Source organism: Pangasianodon hypophthalmus, chromosome 9 (assembly GCF_027358585.1).
Source record: "Pangasianodon hypophthalmus isolate fPanHyp1 chromosome 9, fPanHyp1.pri, whole genome shotgun sequence".
Taxonomy (NCBI): Eukaryota; Metazoa; Chordata; class Actinopteri; order Siluriformes; family Pangasiidae; genus Pangasianodon; species Pangasianodon hypophthalmus.
The window spans coordinates 15637133-15660398 of record NC_069718.1 but is presented as its reverse complement, the minus strand read 5'-3'; the positions used below and the strand labels follow the sequence as shown (position 1 = coordinate 15660398).

At 39.9% G+C, this 23266-nt stretch overlaps 1 protein-coding gene across 1 annotated transcript; it reads right to left on the bottom strand.

Moving 5' to 3' along the window:
- Positions 1-487: 487 nt before the first annotated feature.
- Positions 488-3273, bottom strand: fjx1 (four-jointed box kinase 1). Its single transcript, XM_026918802.3, has one exon. The coding sequence runs from the start codon at positions 2853-2855 to the stop codon at positions 1593-1595; it is 1263 nt and encodes a 420-aa protein (XP_026774603.3). The 5' UTR covers positions 2856-3273; the 3' UTR covers positions 488-1592.
- Between the last annotated feature and the right edge of the window lie 19993 nt (positions 3274-23266).

Sequence of the window (23266 nt, the reverse complement as noted above, 5' to 3'; positions counted from 1 at the left end):
GTTTATAATTGAACAAAATCTGTGTACTGATGCGTGAACATCAAAACCTGAAATGTCCTGGAGTGCAAGAGCTCCTTCATTTGCCATCTGATGTGCTCGTTTTGTACCAGCTGTTAGCAACACCAATTAACACCACACACTGAGATGAGGGCCAAGTTAACTCATATTTGTACATTTACAATGCTGACCTCAGCCAACAGTCCTAAAGTAAGAACTCTGTCTCCAAAACACAGTTAATACAAGCAGCCCAGAAATAAAGGAGTATTGTGTGTGGAGCATTGAACTACCACTGCACTGTGCATGTCCTGCCTCTAATGTGTGCTATGAAGAAAGGAGCCTTATATGAAGTATGAAAAGAAGTGAGTTATTGAGAATATGAGTATGGCATTGCATTGTCACAATAGATCCAGTGTACAAGACTGAGAGAAAAGCCTTTCAGAACATCTCTTTCTTCTGCGTAGGGAAAGAAGAGTCCAGACAAGTGCTGTTGTGTTCAACATAGTGAAACACTTTAGTTCCACTAGATTTAATGGCATGTAAAAATGACACAATTTTTAATATAAAAAAGAACTGGAATGTTATCACATATTGTGATTTAAATTAGTTAAATAGAATTCAGACTTCACAAAGCAAAATCCCACAACACACTTTCAATTCAACGCACATCCCACCACTTCATTAAGGCCATGAATGAAATTGTGAAGCTACAGAAGATAATCAAAGATGTGTTTTTATATGAATCACTGACCTTTCAGCAGTGTCAATATTACCATTTCACCACACTCTGCAAAAAACTAAGCATTGTTACTAAATTACAGACATTGTCAGACTCGTGTTAATCCAGATGTAACCTTCTGTTTATCGAGTACAATATTCTAATAAATAGAGATTCATCCATCCAGTATTGAGGCTTGGCATTGGGTCTGATACTGCTTGAAATGCTGGATCATTAAGTATTAGATCTTATATGATGTATTTTCTGATCCGAGCCACTGATATATTTTACAGCATATTTTACTGGCCCAAGACAGACCTTCGGGCACAAAATATCATAAAACTCCACCGTCACATGGCTGATGTTTTGCAAAACTTGGCAACCAAAGCTTGCAGAAAAGTTGCCTGGTTACTGATAGGATGTCAGGGTTGGATCAGGATTGGGGAGCTTTATTAACAATATCTTAAGGCTGTCCTACATGGAAATAGTGGGATTAGTGCATCCCTATTAATAAAAGACAACAATGGCAGAAGCAGCATACATCAGCACTTAGGCCCTTCTCCAGTGTGTTTACAATGAACTTGACTCATCATCATGACTCATTCTATCACAAGTAATATGCACTGTTTCCTGTGAAATTAAGACTTTTAAAAACCAAAAGTAATCGCATATACAAAACAAACGGTAGCCTATGCAGCCACGTTTAAAGGTTTGTCCCTACAGGAGGTAGCTAGTCCAGATATTCAGAAGTCACACTGAACACAGTTCACGGGTCGCGTGGTGTAATGGTCACCTTGGTAACTAGCAGTCCTTATCCATACTAATGTGATAGCAGGATCCACGCGAGAGGGAAAAAAAAAACAGAAAGACAAAAACATTACAGTTTTTCGTGCTTTTCTTTACAGTGCAAAATGTGCTCATGAATTCTGTCTATTCTGTCCTGCAGTATCCTGGCTTGCTCGTCGGAGAGAAAGCCGAGCTCAGCCGCTAAAGGCTCGCTGTCCCGGTAGAGCTGGAGCAGGCGCGCGCGCGTGTCTCTTCGCCGGTGCAGCTCCGCCACGCGCCGCGCTGTTTTCCTCCTGAACACGCACACCGAGCCGAGCGCCGCGCTGTGATACTTCTCCCACATATCCAGCACACGGTAGCCGTGCACCAGTCCAGCCTCGTTGTCGATGAAGACCAAGCTGCCGCGAGGAGTCCTGAGCAGGTTGCTCGCGTCTCGCTCCATGGCTTTGGCGTCCCACTGCAGGCTAAACAGGTTGCTCACGAGCCGGTCGAAGTTGGCCGTGATGTAGTCGAGCACGACCAGGTCGCTCCACTGCACCAGCTCGAGCAGCTCCGCTTTGGTTTTGGTTTGGAGCTCGGGCTGTAGCGGGCGCAGCCCGAGGCCGGAGCGGTGAAAAGGAGCAGGCACGCCTGCCGGACTCAGCTCGGCCACCCACTCGCTGAGGGACACCACGGCACTCGGCGTCCACTGTAGCGCCTCCATGCGCCGCCTCACGTGCGTCCACTGCTCGCCATCGAGGCGCAAAAGCGCGAGCGGCGGCACGTTGGTGATCCCGAGCAGAGCGGCTAGGTAGTAAGACAGTGTTTCTCCTTGCACCTGCTCGGGGTTGATGCCGTAACGTACACACGCGCGGGATCCGTCCGAGAACGTGGCCAGCTGGTTGGACGTCCTGCCGCAGCCCGGCTCTAGAGACACGACCCGGCCGCGGCGGACTCGCTCTCTCCACGCGCGGGCGTCTTCCTCCACAAAGCCCACCGACACCCCATCCTCGAGACGGTGACTCCAGAAGATCCCGTCCTCTAGAAACTGCTCGCTTTGGTTTTCTGCTGCGTGGAGCTCCCGCTCTGTCAACTCAAATCGATGTGGGTTATCTTTACTCCCTAATGAGACCGTTTCACCATCGCTAGCGTTGCGAACTGACTGTAATCTGGAGCCAGTCGGAACGGCGAGTAAAGCTCGAAAAGTTCCCGAAAGGTCCGGAGATGGGTCGGGATAGGCGGGATGTCCGCTGTGATCGGGGACGCTCCTCGTGTTCCTCTCCAGCCTCTTTTCCAAGCCGCTCCAGAAGTGCAGCACGCCTGCACAAGTGCAGAGCAGCAGCAGCGCCGCCAAGTTTGCCCACGCCGCCCTCATGTCGTCCGGCAGCTAACTTACAGGTCCAGCCGCCTCACAAGCTACTCACTCACTACATATCCTCCATTCACGACGCTGGAAGACACAAGTGCGCTGAGAAACCGGGGCCGTTCACGCGGCATTTCTGCTCTGCTGCTAGAATTCGGTGCAGTTTCACTGCTCCTGTGTGCCAAAGCGCTCATCTCTGTTCATTCTCACATTTCCCACGAACAGAGCATACAACTCAATCATTCCTTCATCCAGTCTGTATCAGACGCTGATATGTGTGAGTGTGTGTGTGTGTGTGTGTGTGTATCTGGGTCGCAGATGTTCAGCGCGCTCTCTCGGTGTTCATGTCCTCCTTCGCCTCCCTGCTAGTGAGCTTGACTCCAGGCTGCTCCGCTCGCAGAAAGAGGCTTGGTCACGTGACCGAGGGAACGCGCTGGTCGGCCAATCAGAGGGCGGCGCTGGATCGCACCGGCAGCAGAGCTCAGGGTGCGACTCACAGCGGAGACCGGAGAGCTGTGTGCACTCTAATTACTCCACACAACAGTGTTTCTGAGGAGTACACCAGCCAGGGAAGCGCACTGATCTGACACACCGAGTACTCTGATAGTATAAAAATCCGACCCGAAGACTGGGAAGTTTATTTTACCATTTAAATGAATAAAGCAGGATTTATATCTGTGAAACTCTCTCATCTCATGTGTCGTCAATAAAATTTAACACTTAATGTCTATGTCACAAATTAGCATTTTATCTATATTTCCCTTCTATGGCACAGTGCAACATATTATGAGAAAAGTGCACACGTCACTTTCACCCTGTCCCAAATGGCGCACTTGCGTTGGCACGAGCCTGGGAGCTCCTCGAGGCGGCAGTGTGTCCTATTTCTAATTTTAAGCTTCAGAAGTGTGCTCATGAGCGCCCCCTATGCGTCCTTACTGCGCCCTTTGACTCGGTGGCAGTCTGAGACCCAAAACCCTTTGCGGGTTGAGTGAGGACTAATCACAGCAGATGGATTTGTACAGACCATATATAAATCCATAAACACATACACTGTATGCAATTTGCTGTCATCAAGCATAAAGACACTCAGGATAGAATAGATAGAATAGAATAGTTTTTGAAATAGATAGTAATGGATTATAGCAATTTCCTATAGAAAGAATCCCTGGTCATGGCACCACAAACTATTTACACATTTACAAAATGCTATAATTTATACCAAGACAAACTGAAGCAGCAGCAGTAGCTATAAACAAAGGAAACATTTACACATTAAATAACTTTACTGCTTGTAAATTTAGCCAAGAAGAGAGTTAAAAATGAAGAACGAAGTGCCTGGGTGGGACAAACAATGGGGATCAGTGATTGGTCGTTGCAGACTTGGAGGAGAAGACCCTACCAAATGTTCTGTTGATTGTTCTTCATGCTTTTTATATTGTAACTTTTAACTTATGGACAGGGACTGTGCAATGGTCCAAGTCTCCTCTCATTAATGTTTACGTCCTGACGAGTCTGCCATTTTGCGTGTAATTGTGTAGCTCTGATAATGACTTTTAAAATCAAACTCACAAATGATAGTCTTCAGGATGGTATGAGGGTAAACATGTCTGAAAGAGGCGTATTGTAAATGATTCCAGCTTAGGCATCATTAAGGCTAACTATCAGTGCAATGGTCATCATCCAAATCTTCTGTGAATTACAGTATTGCTTTTTTAATGTATTAGTCTAATACAGTGACCGTATAATGCCATTTGTATTGCTTGTCTGAGAAGTTACAAATGCTTTCTTTCGTTCTGTGTACAAAAATGTCTACAGTTATAATGTAAGATAATGTGCAGGTACCCTAAGGCTTTACTGAAATACACTCTCTGATGTGCCATTGGGTACGACTGAGACACACCAGCGTTACAAAGCATCAGTCTCAACCTTTCGTGCTTTGCTCTGTGATGTCAGTGATCATTAAGTTTAAGTTATAACAGCACACACACCAGGGCATTCACACTATCAATTACACTGACACATTACAGCTTTTATGATGTATATTTGGCTCTTGTTACAGTTTTAGAGAGGAGTAAATGAGTCACCAATATTCAAGCTATAAGTGCTTTCTCTGGCCATGATGCACTGTATCTGCCAGAATCTGATGGATGAGGGGCGTGTCTGTATCATTTTCACTGACCAATCAGAGAATCTGATGTTTAATATAGCAGGAAACCAATCCACTGGGAATATGTCGAACTGCTAAATATGATAAAGGGACCGCAAAATGATAAAGGAAAAGAGATGAAGAGAAAAGACTAAAAGATTTAGAAATGTTTTATATGTATTATTAGTAACATTATGCCATTGCACATCAAAGATGCTTTCACTGCATACACTCAAATGACATCCATACTACCTACACCTTATTTTAAAACAAACAGTTTGCTTTGACCTTTATTATGGCCACTTGTTGTAGGGTGTGTTACTGTGCACATTGCTCTTGATCAGTTAGTCACATGACCATAATGTATACATGTAGACTATACCTGTGCTAGAAACTCAATAACTTACCCAAATCCCCTGGAAGTCTTGCTTCTCTGACGAGTCCTTTCAAGCCTCTTCTATATTTTATTGTTCTGTGCTTTTTCGACCAATACTTGGTTTCAGTGGTTTCAGAGATGATAGAAAAGAGTGAGTGGCACAAAACCTCTTTTCCCACAGGATATAATGGAATCTTTACCAACATGTGACTTTGTAGGGGATGTACAGAGTTATCATTCTAGGCATGTGCACGTGCAGTCCATAAAAATGACTGACATGACGAATTCAGGCGAGTAATAATTGCATTAGCCTAATCTCATGAAGACGTTACCCAGATTGCAAACCAATGTTGGCCCAATGTCCACCATTCTGTTGTGCAACATTGGGCTAATCATTTAATTACAGGCCAACAAACTTTCATCCACCTTTAAATCAACTCTACCAGCAGTCAAAATCAAAAGAATTTTACCGACGTAATGCTGTCCATGGGGCCAACATTTGTGCAATGAATTAATTACAGGGGTCAACACATTTTCATCTACCTTCCCAGCATTTCCCTACAGTTAAAATTTTATTCATAATTTATTTTTTTTAGATAAAAGCTCCCACTGTCAGATTATATATAAAATATCTCAGAAAATTGTGGTCAAGGGCCTTTTATTTGACTATTCATATCATGGAATACTTACCACTGATACACAACAGCCTCCTGCTGTGGTAGTGCATGTGTTTTTCTCCACCAATACTCTGCTATAATGAATTAATGCTGAATGTGTAGTGAAATCTCCTGAGTATTTTGGGTTGAATGCAAAGAGAAATGTTACAGCTGTGGAAACTTTTGGTGAGTTACACTGACCTTTGATAGCATTTGCAGTGTATAACCAGTAATTATTATTTAAGGATATATTTAAAATACTCAATGCAGTGAGTGAGAAGAGTCCTGTCATTACCTTTGTCATCAAGGCCTAGAGTTTCATTCCGCTCATTTAAACACTGTTAGAACATGTTAGAGCTTGCTTCATCTGATTTCCAGCTTGAAATGTGAATCATTCCTATGTAGGACAATGAAACCATAAATAATGTCCCATGTTTGATTTACAGTAAGGGGAATGCCAGGGAAATCTGTGTCTCATTCTCAGTGGAGCTTCATTTCAGCTGCATTAGAATTCAATAATGTATTTTAATTTTATATAAATGTAGGTACTGTAGAAACCGTAACCATAAGAAACCACGTGTTTCCACGTATGTGTTTCCATATAATGCCTCATTTAGTGAGTTTTTGTTTGAAACTCATACCAAATCAAAAAGGCTGTGCAGTAGAAGATAGGCTTGCTAAATTTAGAAGCTACAGAGTGTGTTAATACAATTACAGTCATTTGTCACTGTCATTAAAGATATATGGTAATGTGTTACATGTCTTCAACATGGCCCTGTAGACAAGTAGCAGATATAGACCTGCCTTTCCTCTACAGCCCAGCTGAAAATACAAACCACAGTGACTTCCAAGGAATGAAGAAAAGTGGGCACGCATGGTTTGACATATTAGATACGTCCGTCAAATCAAATTAATCCATTATAGCATGGGCTGGGTACAAAATCATGATTCTATTCTTAAACAGAAAGCAGATACATAGCCTAATTCCATTTTTAATTTTCTTCAGAGGAATGAGCATATAGTATGCATGTGGACTCCAGGATAAAATGCCCAATTACCAGACAAAATATGAACGGCATGTGATGGACACATAGCCAGAAGCGTCTGCAGTCAGGCACTCAAACTGCAGATGGCCATGAGGTATTAATATTCCAGACCTCATTCACTTGACCCTTATGGCACATGAAGGGGAAAATCTTAAAAATGGATGGTAGAACAGTCAGACACTGGAGCGCTCACACACATTATAAATCATAGATCATTCTTCTTTAAATGAATATAGGTAAACACGAGAACTTTTTTATTGCATCCAGCAGGTCCAAGACTAATGATCAAAGAATATTAGCTATGCTTTCATGCTTTCATTTTAAAAGTTGCGTATTATCTGGGAATTAAATCAGAGTTAAAGTGACAGGCAATAGTAGTGGCCAGAGAGCTATTAGAGCACAGTCTATGGTATGCTCAAACACAAATGCACCCATCCTCACATATCAAGCATATCCATTTCCACCATGTGTCATCTGGACGGGAGTCCCCGCCACATTCCTCACTCGTTTTCACCATAAACATGTCCCACTGTTTCCCCCAAGAGACCTGTAAGAATGGCTGCCTGACCACTCTCCCCTCTCTTTATGTCTCACTCTAACCGAAATTAATCTAAATGCATTTTAGACGAACTTTTCCCTGTATACTTAATCATAACCTGTTTACTGGTGCTCTTGAACATGCAGTTTTAAAGAGGAATTTCATGAAAACATAACAATATAAGCATATGTATTATCTATTATTTTAACAATTTATGTTTAAACAAAAGTAATGTTCCATTGTTAGTGTATTTTACTTGTTTATTTAAAGTTGTGGTTTGCATAGATGTGAGAAAAAACCTATGAGTCTACATGAACTGGAGTCTACATGGTATTTGATTCACATGCGATCCACATGCAGAACTGCTGTATATGTGGCTATGGATTTTGAAATGGATGGTTATTTATTTATTTATTTATTTATACCACTTTACAGTTCTCTATAGGTTTACTTTGCTTTGATTAATGTTGCCAATACATGTCACACAAAACTTCTTCAAGCACCTTTGACATAAACTGAAGTCCTTCCAGTCCTTATATACTGTGCCTATAAGTGTATATACTACCCAATTCAAATAGTCTGTGACTGTCATTCATTCACTGAGCATTGAGCTTCATTTATGCGCTTTCTCTTTTGGTCAGAGGTGCAATCAAAGAAATAGACCCCATACGAAAGTTCTTCTCAACATACTTCAAAAGAAGGACAGCAGTTACTGTCGCATCCTAGATTTGAGAGGGCTAAACTGGCTGCTAAAGACCCTAACTTTCCATATGCTATGGTTTTCAGGACAGATTCATATTGGTTTACATTGCCTCAGAAGACAGATGCTTTTTAAAGTTTACTTTTCAGGACAGACGTTCCAATTCAATCCATGTTCTACCCTTTAACCTCGCCCTAGCGCCACACGTGTTTTCAAAATATATGCAAGTAGCCTTGTCTCTGCTGATGGCCAGAGGCATCAGGATACTGCTGTACTTGAATGACTATGTGCCCCCTTCAACAAGCAGGCCATTCGAGACATGTCCAACCTCATTGCACACATTGTGATGCTCAGAAAAGAGCTCTTTAATACTAGAAGAGGTCACACAATTCATTGGCATAAAAGTAGTGTCTCAACCACCCTGTCATTCCTATTTGTGACAAATGTTATTATGCTTGCCAGTCAGATTCAGCCAGTTTATTATATGCAGTACAGGCTCCTGTTGAGCATGCTAGAATTGATAATGGCAGCCACAGTGGTAATCCAGCTGTTGCAATGCAGTTGCAATGAGAGGGGGATAGGCTCTTGCTTGCTGAAGATGCAGGCTTTTCTAACCAAAGGGATCTGCTTGGGAGCAGTGCTCCATTGGAGAAATGCATCCCTTACAGGCCAGGGAAAAGTGTGCAGCCAGAGGAGTGCAAGGGCAAGTGGCCTACGGAGGTAAAATTAGAACACATCAATCAGCTACATTTACATCATTTGGCAGATGCCCTTGTCTAGAGCAACATACATTTACCTCCTTTCATTGAACTGAGCAGCTGGGAGTTAAAGACCCAGCAGTAGAAGCTTGGCAGTGCTGGGATTTGAACTCATGACCTTCTGACTAGTAGTCTAACACTAACCACTGAGCTGTCCACAATCCACCTGACCCCTTAAGTTCTTTTACCAGTTCTGAGACTTCACAATTTGTTGTACAGAAAACATTGTGGTGCTCAGCTACATTAACCATAAGGGCTGCATGAGAGTGAGCAGCTCTCATAGAATCTCCTCAGGTGGGCCTAACCACTTTTAGTCTCAGTAAAGCCAACACATTTGCTGGATGTATAAAACACTGCCCCTCTGGGATATGCTGCACTGGCCCATGACTAGCCTCCTCTAACCTCCTCTACTGCCGATTCTTCCCACATTGCACAGAATTTAGTAACAAGGCCACAACAAGTCCGGCTCATGGCCTCTAGATGGCCGGCAAGAACTCAGTTTTCATTACTGCTTTTGCTGATGGTTGGAATACCCTGGAGGCTTCATCCCTAATAAGATTTGCTGTCCCAAATAGATGGAGAGGTTTGGCACATTTACATGAAACCCCAACTCAAGACTGCAACTCAGCAATCCAGGAATGTGCCTGTTATCTTAGCACACCACAACAACCTGGAGGGCATCTCTGACTCCTTCATCCACCACGTTTCACTAAGAGCCTGGCATGGAATCTCCTACTTGAGCTCGAGTCTCGTAACACCCTTCCTATGATCAAGATGCAAACTGAAATGCCTGTCTCTGAAAACTGCCTTTCCGCTAGCAATTGGCATGCATTGGTGGTTGAATTTGGGATTTCAGCCCAATATCACATAACCAACTGACTTTGCAGTGTTCCATGAAAACATTCTTACTGTGGATGTCACCATCATCGCGTCTAGAAGGGTTCAGAAATAAGATTCCAGGGAAAGATAACTGAATGTCATTTGAATTTATTGAAAACACTGTGTAATATGTAACTTCATGACTTTGTTTGAAGGTCTCTGCATTTTCACTACAGCACTCCACTGCCTTGCATTTAAACTTAACCTCTTGAGTAAACTCGATGACTCAAGAGACATGACATAGGATGTGTTATACAGAAAACGGCCAAAAACTTATATTTTGTTACATTTTGTCAAAGGCACAAACACAACAGACTGCACAAAGTTGACATAATTAAAGTCATAATTAAAGGACCCACTGTCATGTATTTGAGCTGTGAACATGACACACACATCTCTGTCTTCTATCTATAGATACTGTAGACACTGAGATTTCAGAATTTCAGTAAGGGCTTTCTGATCCTTGATATGCATTTGTATAAGTAAACAAATTAAATGTTATTAAAATAACATTTACTCTAAATGAGTAACCATTAATTCATAAAAAATATTCTGGGGTACTTTAACTTGTTCTAACCTGACCAACCTGATCTCACACAAAATTTTCAAGAATTCTAACAAGCGAGAGTGATTTTGCTGGAATGAAGCGTTAAATAAGTGCAATCTGTTAACTTTAACCGTGCAAATTCTTAAGAATTTGCAAACATATGATTGTTTTCACCATAACAACAGAGCAATGGATGCAGTTACGATATTCTGTCTGGGACTGTGTATTATGATCCCTCCATATGCAGAATGTTGTGGCTCGACCTCTGCCTTGTGTCTGTCACTACACACCGGTGCTGATATCTCCTGTGGCTGCTAAATCCACAGCTGGTCTGCTCACATTCTCCCTGGTGTCTGGGCCATATCAAGAAACCAATCAACAGAAACCCAAGCCTAATACTTCACTGGCTGTAAATTATGTGCACACATACAGACTGACACACACACACACACACACACACACACTTGCACACCCTCGCACACCCTCACACACAGTACTTTACTACTAATGCTAGCCTTCACTTCCCCCCTTGTGTGCAGTTTGAATAATGGATGATCAGACCTAACATTAGCGCTGAAAGCCACAATCATTTCATTTCTGCCGAACATAACTCATTGACTCAGGGACATTCATTCTCTACTTGTCCTTGCTTGAAAGCATGTGTGTGTATTTTAAATTGTCTAAGAGATTACAGAAATTAAAGGAGCTAGCACCATAAAAAACTAGAATAAAAAAAATTTGGTGATACTCTGAACTGCATGTGAGGAAGTGAATGAACGAGACTCACAGACTCAAAAGACTCAGAAAACTCATATGCCAAATTTTTCTTCTTACTTTCTAATGATCTGATGCACATTTTCCTTTTATTACATCCAGAATGATTAAACCAGGCCAGACAGATACAGAAAATAGAAACATTGGAAATATTTTGGCTTCATATGTGAAATATTATGTCTTTATCCACCTAAGCAGATACTAGCATTCATCTTATCATAAATGGTGAATTATGATGGGAGTAGTATATCTAGAAAGTGCAATCTTTGAATCTGGAGCTTATCTTTGGGACAATGGGTACGAGGCAGTATGAGGTAGTATAGCTGGAAGGATGGGACACACATTCAGACATAGGGGCAATTTAGAGTTCCCAAAACACCTACCAGCATGTCTTTGGGAGAAACCCATTGAGGACAAGACTGAAGTGGGGACCCTGGAGCTGTGAGGCGACTACGCTACTCCCTGAGCCATTGTGGACCCTATCTTTGAAATCTGGGCATGTAATAAATAAATAGTGTTTTCAGAGAAAAAAATAGATTTTCAGAGAAACACCCTTTTCCTAGCTAAATATGGTGAAAGATGGATATCTATTAATTTCTGATTCAATGAACACGTCAGGTTAAGAATCAAAGGCCCAAACTCTTTAAATGCAGAGATACCCTGATGCTCCATTTAATGAAAGCAGATCTGGTCTTTGTGTGAACTGTTGAATACAGCAGCACACAGGCACACTTCATAAGCCTCAGGAGCCCGAAGGCTAAAGCTGTAGCCTCTGCAGGCTGTTCTTTCACTACAGGGATCCTCTGTACAAAAGTTCACATGGGGTCCTCTGCACCAAAAACCTACCATTTTCAATAATTAATGCACCTTTATTAGCTTGCCTCTGCCAGTTTTTCAGAGGCATTTGGTATTCTCTGATAAGGCAACCCATGGATGTCTGCAATTATTAATACCGCTCGAGCTTGGTCTATAGGCACTTCTCACTCACCTTCCATGTGCACGAAAGTAGTGCAGACTGGAAAACATTAGAGGTGAAAGTTTCTTTGCACTTATCTTCATCTGCAGCACTCAAAGTCACTTTCAGTAGTGCTGAATATCAGCATTATGCAAATATACTTACTAATCAATTCTGATAGTGAGACAAGACTGTAAATATACTGCCATATAACCTCATTAGGACAACAAGCCTCCAATCTTTCAGATCACTAGCGTTACAGCACCAGCATATAATCCTCCATTAAACAATTTAGGAGGCCAATTCTCCCTCACTAACTGGCTTACTGACTTCAGTTGGCTTAAGTATTATATAATGGGACATCTTCAAATCAGCTAACAAGGAGCTTAAATGTGCTAGCAAGTTTTGCACAAAGTCAGGGCTCATTTCAATTTATTTTTTGTGATGAAATGCGTGCGACACAGCTGACCCAGGGAAAGGAGGTATTTGGGTCATATAGCCCATTAGGATTAGTGATTGTGCTTTCTGTGTTTGCTCTGAAGATTTAACTAGTGAATGGGGAGATGAAAGTAGAGCTCTGAGGCTACTAAGCTGCCCATGCTCAGCACCTCAAATCACATAGGCAGGATTGTCATACAGGGCCCTTCAAAGCCAGTTAACTGATTAACATGGCTGTGATTGAAGCAAAAAAGATGAGTCCAGCTGCACCACTTCAGCAAACATCTCCTTCTCTAATATCTCTCACATAAAACCTGTACTCAGCTTGGTGTTGAGGGAGTAAAAATGAAATTTTTCTATCAGTGTTCTGATCCACTGCATCAGTAATCCGATTCACACACCATGAAAACTCAAACGCTGTGCAAGGCAATGCTCAGAGCTATTATATAAAACAATATAAGCCCACATGTGTGAGAGTCTCTAGCTCTCAATGCAGAGTAGAATGGCTAAGACTCTTCCGGGAGCTCTGAAGTAGCCATTGTACTGGTCTTTTCCAGCCAGGACAAGCTAGAATTTAGCAGAAAAATAACTGAGCATGATAATACTGTCCCAGTGAAAGATGAGTACATGGTGTTTCTTTGTAATTGCGAGCCACGGTGTTCACGCAATGTTAAATATAACTCAGAATATGCATAATATCACCCTTCATTGTTAGCGAGTCTACAAATAGGCTCAGCTTTAATGCCTGAGGACTTTAAAATGTGCTTTATATAAAAATCTGCTTTATAGGTGCTGTATAGGCATAGCCTAAGGAGAAACAAAAAGACAATATGGTGTACATAGAAGTTTTATCAGTTATAAGAGACCTTAGACTGCCTTTGAAAATTAAACATATTCAGTGCACATTTGGTTATCATTATCACATTTGGTTATTTTGGTATCAAGCAAAGTACACAAGTATGAACCATGCCATATGTTCACACATTTCGGATTAAAAATAGCTTACAATTCATACAATATATTTCTTTTCTAACCTGGCTGGTTCCTTCATCTTTTCTGGAAAAATGAGCACTATGGTGTGTGTACTCACATGCTCACGTGCACAGTATCCTTTTAGGCAACAGGGACAAAAGGCACCACAAAGCCACCTTCACCACTCAATTATTTAGCAAGGCTGGGATGTGGAAATACACTCAAACTATCTAATGAGTTACAGAGCATGCTAGGACACACATGCACACAAGTTCAAATAATCTGCATTATCAAGCTTCACCGTTTAATACTATAATAAATGATTAGGTGACATAAGCCATCTCATGTAAAGGATGTATAAAGACAAAGTACAAATTTATTCTCCTGTTACATTTGTTCTGTAAGCAGTTACAGCTAAATAGAAGAGAAATACTCTAACTGATTTGCAGAGATGGGTTTACCTCACCAGACTATCACACCTACTACAAGTAAAGCAATGGAGTGGCTCTAAAATTTATCAGTGAGGTTATTGCTCCCTCTAGTGGTTACTAAGTAAAAACAGATTAATCTTCCCTTGAGCCTTTGTCCAAATAAGATATTAAAGCTGAAGACTGATTAGACCCATTTACTGAATAATAAGGACCTAAATAATGAAGAATCCAGAAGGGCGAGTAATTATTCTCTACAGTTTAGTTATGCATGTAGATCCTTTCACAGCTACAACAGAAATTTTTGTATGCCATTTGCATACACTTGTATTATTACGTTGATGATAGCGGAAATTAGTTTTTTGTGTCAATTTTTGGGCATTTTAAGATAATCATTTATTATTAGTGATAGGGCAGGACTTTCCTTAACTTCCCTCGTGAACCTTAGATTGTAACTCACTCACTCACATTTAGCAATCTGAAGAGCATCCACATGGGGGAGCTATTAACACTCAAGTCACATTTTTGTGTTTCTAAGCAATACATCTGGAGTGAGTCCTCATCACGTAGTAGCTCACAAATGCATGAATGTTTAGTTCAACCAACTTAATATTCACCCTAAACCTTATGTTAACATGTTTCGCATAAATGACACTGAGGGTCCTGTTTGCACTGTACATTCAGAGAAATCTGTGCATAGGTTACATTACAGTATGGTAAAATATACATAAGAATACTGAATTTATGTGTTAGATTTAGCACCCTCCACCTTTCAAAGATGACATCAGTATTAGATTTACTTTTTGGGATACATCAAATTATTTGCAGTTAGCAAATCTTTTAATGCAGGTAATTTTGGATTTTGTGGGCAACAGCACCAACAGTGGTTGGAAGAAAAATACACAGAATGGTATGAATGTGTAGCTGATTTCTTTGTAGCCCAGAGAGTACATTCATGCAGCCTATCAGTGGCTGTTGTGTCAGGTGATTACACAGAGTAATTTGATTTTCATTTGGGATGATATTTTTAAATTATATAAAAACACAGATGAATGAATGAATGAATGAAAGCCTTTTATTGTCATTGTATATCTCTGTATACAATGAAATTAGGAGCACTGCTTCTGACTGGTGTTTTAAAAACAAACATATAACATTAGACAGTAAATAAGACTATAAAGTGAGTATACCGTGTAGTATAAAGGTATGTATGTATGTACAGCAAGTATACAGTATAAAGTATATACAGCAGGTGACTAAGTCATAATATTGCACATTGAACATTCAGAACATTCTGAATAAGTGACCAGTGATAGTATTGCACATTACCCTCTATTAGTGTAAACACTTTAGTATAGACACACAGAAGTACAGATTGAAATGGAGTAAGTGACCAGAGATAGTAATTGCACATTTACATTCTACATTTAGTGCATTGAGTTTAGAGTCCTGATAAATAAAGTGACCAGTATTGCACATTGACATTCTACATATGATATAAACAGCAAGTATAGACAAAAGTAAAGATTGATGAAATAAGTCACTGTAGTTGGACACAGTGATCAGAGGTAGTATTGTACATTGACAATTTACGTTTAGTACATTTGTGAGTTTATAGTCCTGATAGCATTTGGGAAAAAACTGTCCTGAAAGCGAGTGGTCCTTGTTCTTAAGGATCTGTACCGCCTGCTTGAGGGCAGGAGATCAAACAGGTGGTGACCTGGGTGTGATGTGTCCTTGATGATGTTTTTGGCCCTAGTGAGATAGCAGGAGCAGGCAATGTCTTCCAGGGAGGGTAGTGAGCAGCCAGTGATTTTTTGGGCTGTGTTGATTATCCTTTGGAGGGCTCTCTTGTCTGCTGCACACAACTGGAGTACCACACTGAAATGCTGTATACTAGCACGCTTTCGATGGTGGAGTGGTAAAAGGCCACCAGCAGCTTGCACTCCAGGTTGTTTTTCCTGAGGACTGAGAAAATGTAGCCATTGCTGTGCCTTTTTGATGATTGCTAAGGTGTTAGCAGACCAAGAGAGGTCATCAGATATATGGACTCCCAGGAATTTAAATGCGTGGACCCTTTCCACACAGTCCCCATTGATGTAGAGTGGGGCCTGTTAACGCTGCATCTCATGAAGTCCAGAATGAGCTCTTTTGTTTTGTCAGAACTGTAAGCTTAGTGCTTGAATGAAATTGTTACAACTTGTCTGTTTACGATGTTTGGTACTCGGAGGAAATATGGCATTAATCAAGTAGGACATTACATAATTAAAACACTTCAATTAGCAATCATGAATGCAGTTGCCTATCTGTCTTTAAGTGCGTTTGATATAGATTGCCCCCCAAAAAATGTGTCTTGTGATATAATGTATTGCTCATCCCTAATAGTTTCACTGTCGAGCTGTTGATAGATAATCGATTTTAGCCCTCTAATCTAATATCACGAGCCATCAGGAACCATCACTGTTCGCAGCACTATGCTCTTGTTTGAGATATGTCTTTGCAGTAATTAGATTGACTGGAACACATTTACAGACTTTGTCCCCTAAGTAGTATGATTTTATTTTGGCACTGAAATGAGACTACATCTGCTTGGGCATTAAGCCACTTACTTCCAAAGAAAGAAGCATGAAACTGGTACAAAAGATCTCGATGTGAAAAAGATTAGAAACACCAAATAATAGAATTAACCACCTGTAGGGTCAGGACAACCTTTAGATTAAAGAAATACGTGCACAGTATTTTGATACAGCAATGCCCACCTCAATTTCAGGTTCTTGTTGCCATTTTGTTGTACTGACCTTCTGTACATGCATATGCAGTTTGGTCCTTACTCTGCAATGTCCTAAAGACCATTTTGTTGACGACCTTTTGTAAATTAATTAAATATACAGTATATTGGTATAACAATACCTGTCAATAATGTACCAGGTTTTTAGGGTCGTTTTATTGAGAAAAAACATCATATATCCATGCTCAAACCTGTATGACTTCAAAGGAAAATCACATCACTCCATAAGGAAGCTATAAAGATGATGTTTCTTTTGTCTGTGTCTTTTAAATTGGCCTTTTATTCTCACCACCCACACAAATATTCACAAAAAGAGACAGACAAGAACGCAAGCACCCACGTGTATACACACACACACACACACACACACACACACACGCACACACACACTGTGTTTCTGAATTCCCACATAACAGTGCCTTTCACACATGCACTTTTATGTGGGAATTCAACAGTACATATTTGGAAAGGGGTTATGTGTAAACGCAAGCCAGAGTTGAAGTCCTGGGACGATTGATGCAGCAAATGACTGGGACAAGTCCTAGCACAGTTCCAGGAAAATTATCAGCAAGGCTCATGTGTGAGTAGGATGTTTTGATGATTATTTATCCTACAATGCACTAGGAACTTTTGAGGCAGCTGATTTAAAACACTTTAAGTTTACCATTAAATGAACAAAACTTGCGGGATGTGTTAATAATGATCAATTCACCAGCAGACTTTGAAAACATGGCAGAAGTCATCAAATAAGCTCAAGGTTAAACTTCTTTCATTGACTTGTAGGTCTGTTTTCACTTTGGTTAACGGCTTCCTACATTACCCACAATTCTGTTTGACTGATACCAGCACTAGCGAGATTTAATGCTGTGTTTGACTTGCTTTGTAAGTGAAAATTCACAGGTCGGAATGACGTCATTTTCCATCTTGGCAAATTCAACAGATGAAGCGTAACAAAACATGGACACCTCCATGTTTGTCTTTTGTTAGCAACAAGCTAACCAGCTAACTGCAATGAGTGATGTATATTTTCCTCCTCAGACAGCGAACTGTTTAATCAATATTTTAGATTTAACAAGTGAATATGTCTGTATGTTGATTGATCTAAAGCAATACTTGTATATAGTAGTATAACATAAGAAATGCTGCTTTGTTTAGTTCTGATGGTGTGCACAGCCATGTTGATTTCATGTCACTCTGTAAATGGGGAAGGAACTGGTAGTTGAGAAGACTACCCCAAGTTGACAAGTAGGAATCTGAAGTTGAGGAGGTGCTTTCTTTGGTTTGTATCTTTGTCTTATATCTGCACTGCAGTCTGGCACATTTCTGAAAAATGGTGAGTGAGAAAATAAGCATTTTCTCTTTTGTTTTTAGGAGCTAACACAGAAATCTGACCGTTATGTGTGAGATCAGTGAAATTTTTTTTCTCCTATGTTCTCCTATGTCTTCTCCAATGTTGTCTTGTGACGTCAATGTGGTAAACAATTGCTAACTTCTCATGGGAGTAATGAAAATACAGAACCAGTTAACAAATTAGCTAGAATAACTAAGCACATCACATATATATTTTAATGTAACCATATTTAGAGGATTCCTTTAAATGACATGTAAATTCCTGCATCCTTTTAAAATACCATTATAGAAAGTTATCCTGGACTCTTTTTCCTGTTGTACACTTGTGAATTATATCTGTCGCTTGTTTTCCTGGGCCTCCTGCTAATCAAAAGCGAACATGTATGGTATGTTGCCTTTGGATTGTGATAAAGAATCTGTTTGCATTGGATGTTTGCATTAAACCAGATAAACACTGCTGCACATCAGTCCTCACAAACCTGTCAAGTCTGTCTTACAAACAGCAAAAAATCCTTTATTATATAGACATAATTACATAGAAGCTTGCCATTCAGACTGTTCTTTTGGGTATATAGTATGAAGAACAAAAGGGATTAAATATGGAAACTTAGCTGCCATGGAGAACCAAAACAAACTGTAAGTGTGATGTGTCTGTTCCACTTGCCTCTGGCCAATCTCACGTGTTCACACGAAAACAAGACCAAGGTTATACACACACACACCCAGCCACCCACCCACACACAACATTAGCTTTAAAAAAAACTTTGGCTAGGTTCGGTTTATTAGTAAACAGTACATATTTAGAAGCATTGCTATGGCATTTGTATGGTTTGGGAGTTTTATTTATTGTGTGTTCTGTGTAATGTCATAGTTATTAATATGTTTGGTGGCTTTCTTTTTTTTTTGTTTATCCAATTTTTCCAGTTTCAATTTAAGTGATTTATCCCAGCTATAATTTCATATGTGACTAATAGGGGCAGATTCTGACAACAACAACAACAACAACAACAAAAAACACCTAGTTTGAATGAGTTAGTTATGGGTATGTTCGAGATAAGGCAATCCTAGCACTATAACAATATAAACTATAACTGTTTAGTAAACTGAACAATGATAAGACATGGGGTTGCAAGAGATGATGAGAAAACAAATACTTTAATAGTAGTTGTACTACTATTTGATTTTAATACCAAATTAACTTTCAGTTTCCTGAATGTAAGATTTTTGGTGGATATTTGGTGGAAAGTGCTATTACAAGCTACTCAAAGACGTTTGTAGGTTGGGTTGTTGTGTGCAACATTCTGCTGTACCTCATAGTCTCAGGTGCTAATGCCAAGTAAAAACACACATTCTTATAGACTAATGTACAGTTATTATGGTATTACAGTGTTATTGTGCACATTGTGACTGTCACATTTACTGAATAGTAGTCACTTCATGTTAGCTAGCTGCCTAAAATTTAAGTTCTAGCTGAAGAGGAAATGGTTGCTCTGCTGTAATCTCACAATGCTTTGCTGACACAATGCAGAGCTTGGGGCAGGAGAGTAACTCATAATCCCTCACACAAGTATTTTGTTTGGCTGTTTGACTTGTTGCTCTTGTAGTTATCGACAGGGAAACACAAATGTTACAGTTCTGCAAATGTGTTTATTAGCTATAATAATCAGGCTAGTGATCTGAGATTAAGGCAGTGATCATGGATCACTTGGATTCAAATTCAAATCCAAATACCGAAGCAGAACATGCTCAAGGTTACACGCAGATTCCGTAATGCCTTTCAGTGCTAAAGCATTTCAATCACAGATGTTAATATTCCACAGCTGAAACATCTACAGTTCCTTTGCTAGCTTAGGCCTCTTAGCAACTAATCAGATAGCAAAGCAGGCTGTACCGATTATAAGGGATGTGCTAAAGTAAATGGCAGGGGCATGTGTGTAAGTACAGGGTAACACCTCTCCAGCTCTATCATCAAAAGCATTGTTAATGGACAGGAAGCTAAAGTCCCATCTGGACCAAGCCTCTGTAAAGTCCCATCTGGACCAAGCCTCTGTAAAGTCCCATCTGGACCAAGCCTCTCTGTAAAGAGAGTTCAGGAAGCCCAAAAATGAACTTACAATCTTCAAGTTAAGTTGAGACTATGCATACATAGAATTTCTCTGATTATTTTTGAGCACTTTGCAAATTTACCATGAAAATGAAAAAATTATTCATTTCACATTTTGTTTCTATTTCCACCATGAGGTGAGCCATGCTGTAACTGATTACCTGTGCTGATTTTGGTTATCATTTCACAAGGTGATTAGTGAATTAGTGAACTTGAATTTGATTGTTAAAATGCATAACCACAGAATCATCCTGATAATGATACAGTAATGGGTAGAATTGCTTTATTAATGGAGCAACAATCGTAGTATAGTGTTGGCCTGCTAAAGATTCTTTCTCTTTTCAAAAGTCCAAGTTCTGGTGAATTTCAAAGATAATATCATAATTTTGTCATACGATTTCATTATTTACAGACAATAATCCAAGGCATGACATTTGGGATGCTGCCATGGAAAATGCATAACTACTTGTGTTTTTGTTGAAGTAACATTGCTGGATAAAATTTGCTCTCAAACATCGGTGTGGATAAAGCAGGTTATACCTAGCTCTGCTCTAAGTTTCTCATCATCATTCAAACAAACTCTTTCTCAGTAGCTCACCCTGTGAGGGATCCACATGAAAACCTTGCTATGCTGTCTGGTAAAAAAGGGCTATTTGTAAGTGAAGAGAAATGGTTTAGGTTCCTGACTTCTGTTTATGGATGGTTAAGTGATTAGGCAACTTGGAAATCACTTGAGGTTTACGGTCCAAGTAGGGGAAATCACTCAAGGTCAAACATATAGTCCTCTACGACAAACAAATGACATACCAGATCAAGTGGTTCCAAGAACATAACCATAAGGTAATTAGCAGAAGGTGGATCTGGAGTTCTCACAGTCGAGTATCCCTGAATATTCCATTTCCCATGAGCCCGCTGCTCTTGGCTATAGAAAATTATCCCTGCAGTGCTCGGAAAAAAGAAAACTCCACTTGGATTGCACTTGGTCATTGTTCAAATGGTTCCAGTCATGGGCTTAAAATAGGTTGTCCCACAATTGCATTTCAGCTTTTGTTTTGATATTTTTAATGATAACCACTATATTTTCAGGGTAATAACCATAATAACCATCTTTGCCCTCATTCCTAACCATGCTTTTAATAAATGTTTTATGACAGCTTTGATGTGAGCCAAATGTAAGTCAGGTTATAGCTATGTTTCAGAGTAAATTATGATAAAACCATATTTGTGTTTTTGTGTAGAGTGTTTATGTACACTATGACTTATGTGTAAAGGGTGTGTGCGATATGTGTGCAGTGTGTAATTTGTGAGGCTAAAGGAAAATATTTAAGGGTTTGCTGTGAGTTTTTTCTTCCTTTTTTGTTTCTCCTCTGGACTTTCCATTATATTTCCTCCAGAATACCTTGGCATTCACCAGACCTGATGAACCTACCTCAACCTTTTTTTTCTTGTTTATGGCTTCATCTTTTTATAATGTCCTTAATAAAAAAAAAAAAAACAGGTCATTTCTGGAAGTACTGCACTCACTTTCAGTGACATTCTCTGCATGTTTAAAACAGTATTAAAGTTAAAACTACTGATACATTAGGAAGATATTGTTAGAAAATTTAAGAGTATTCAGAAATACACATATAGATTGACAGAGAAACAGAAAACAGAATATTAGGCATGATATTATCCTATGGTGGTTTAAAAATGGTACATTGTGATCAATGTCCAAGTGGGCATAGCTCCTACAGGTCTAGCTATGACAACATAACTAAAAGGGAGAGCCAGAATGTAAGACAGGAATGAGGGCACCCTGGGACATAAAGCATCCCACCACGCCAACATCAACAATCCTGAGTGATCATGCGAAAGAGGAGGCAACGGCATCAAACCATCCCACTTTACCATAACTCTCTATGTCCAAGAAGCCCCAAGTCCTCACCTTTACCTAAGAGAAAAGTTATTTAACCATATGCCTGACTAAACAAATAGGCTTTCATTCTAGACTTAAAGATTAAGACTGTGTCTAAGTTCCGAACACTAACTGGAAGACACTTTCATAGTTGAGGGGCTTTATAGAAAAAAATCTCTGTTCCCACCTGTAATCTTTATTCATGTGTATTAATAAAAAAAACCTGCAACTTTTGATCTGAGCAGCCATTGCAGATCATAGTAGGCCAAGTTCACTCAGGTATTGTGGTGCAAGACCATTCAGTGCTTTATAGGTCATTAGTAGTATTTTATAATTGATGTAAACATTTTACTAGAAGCCAATTTTATTGTGGATAGAATAGGTGAAATATGGTCAAATGTTTCATTTCTAGTAAGGCCTGGAATAACTGGAGCTTTATGCACCTCATGGAACATCCAGACAGTAAGGCATTACAATAGTCAAACCTAGGAAATAATTTTTCTGCGTCATGTAACAACATTATGTTTGTTTTTAGCAGTTTGATAACTGCTAGTTTAAAATATTTAGGCACATGGGGGAGTTATCAGATGTTTGCTTCTGGTAGTGTTTATTTATGGGAGGCAATTAGTGATATTATTTCAGTCTGTTGGATTGTGCTAAAATATTCTAATTGTTTTTCTGATGTCATTGTATTGATGTCTACATGTCTAGTTATCACATTGTCTGATGTTAAATAAATACTGTAATTTATGTGTAGTATTTTAATTTTGTTGTATAAAATATTTTGAAAAGTCTTTGCTACTACATATTGTGATACACTATATGGCCAAAAGTATGTGGACGCCTGACCATTATACCCATATGTGCTTGCTGAACATCCCATTCCAAGGTTGGTCCCCCCACCCTTTGATGCTATAACAGCCTCCACTCTTTTGGGAAGGCTTTCCAGTAGATTTTGGAATGTGGCTGTGGGAATTTCTGCTCATTAAGCCACAAGAGCATTAGCGATGTGATGTTGAGGGAGTAGGCCTGGTGCACAGTCAGTGTTCCAGTTCATCCAGACGGTGTTCA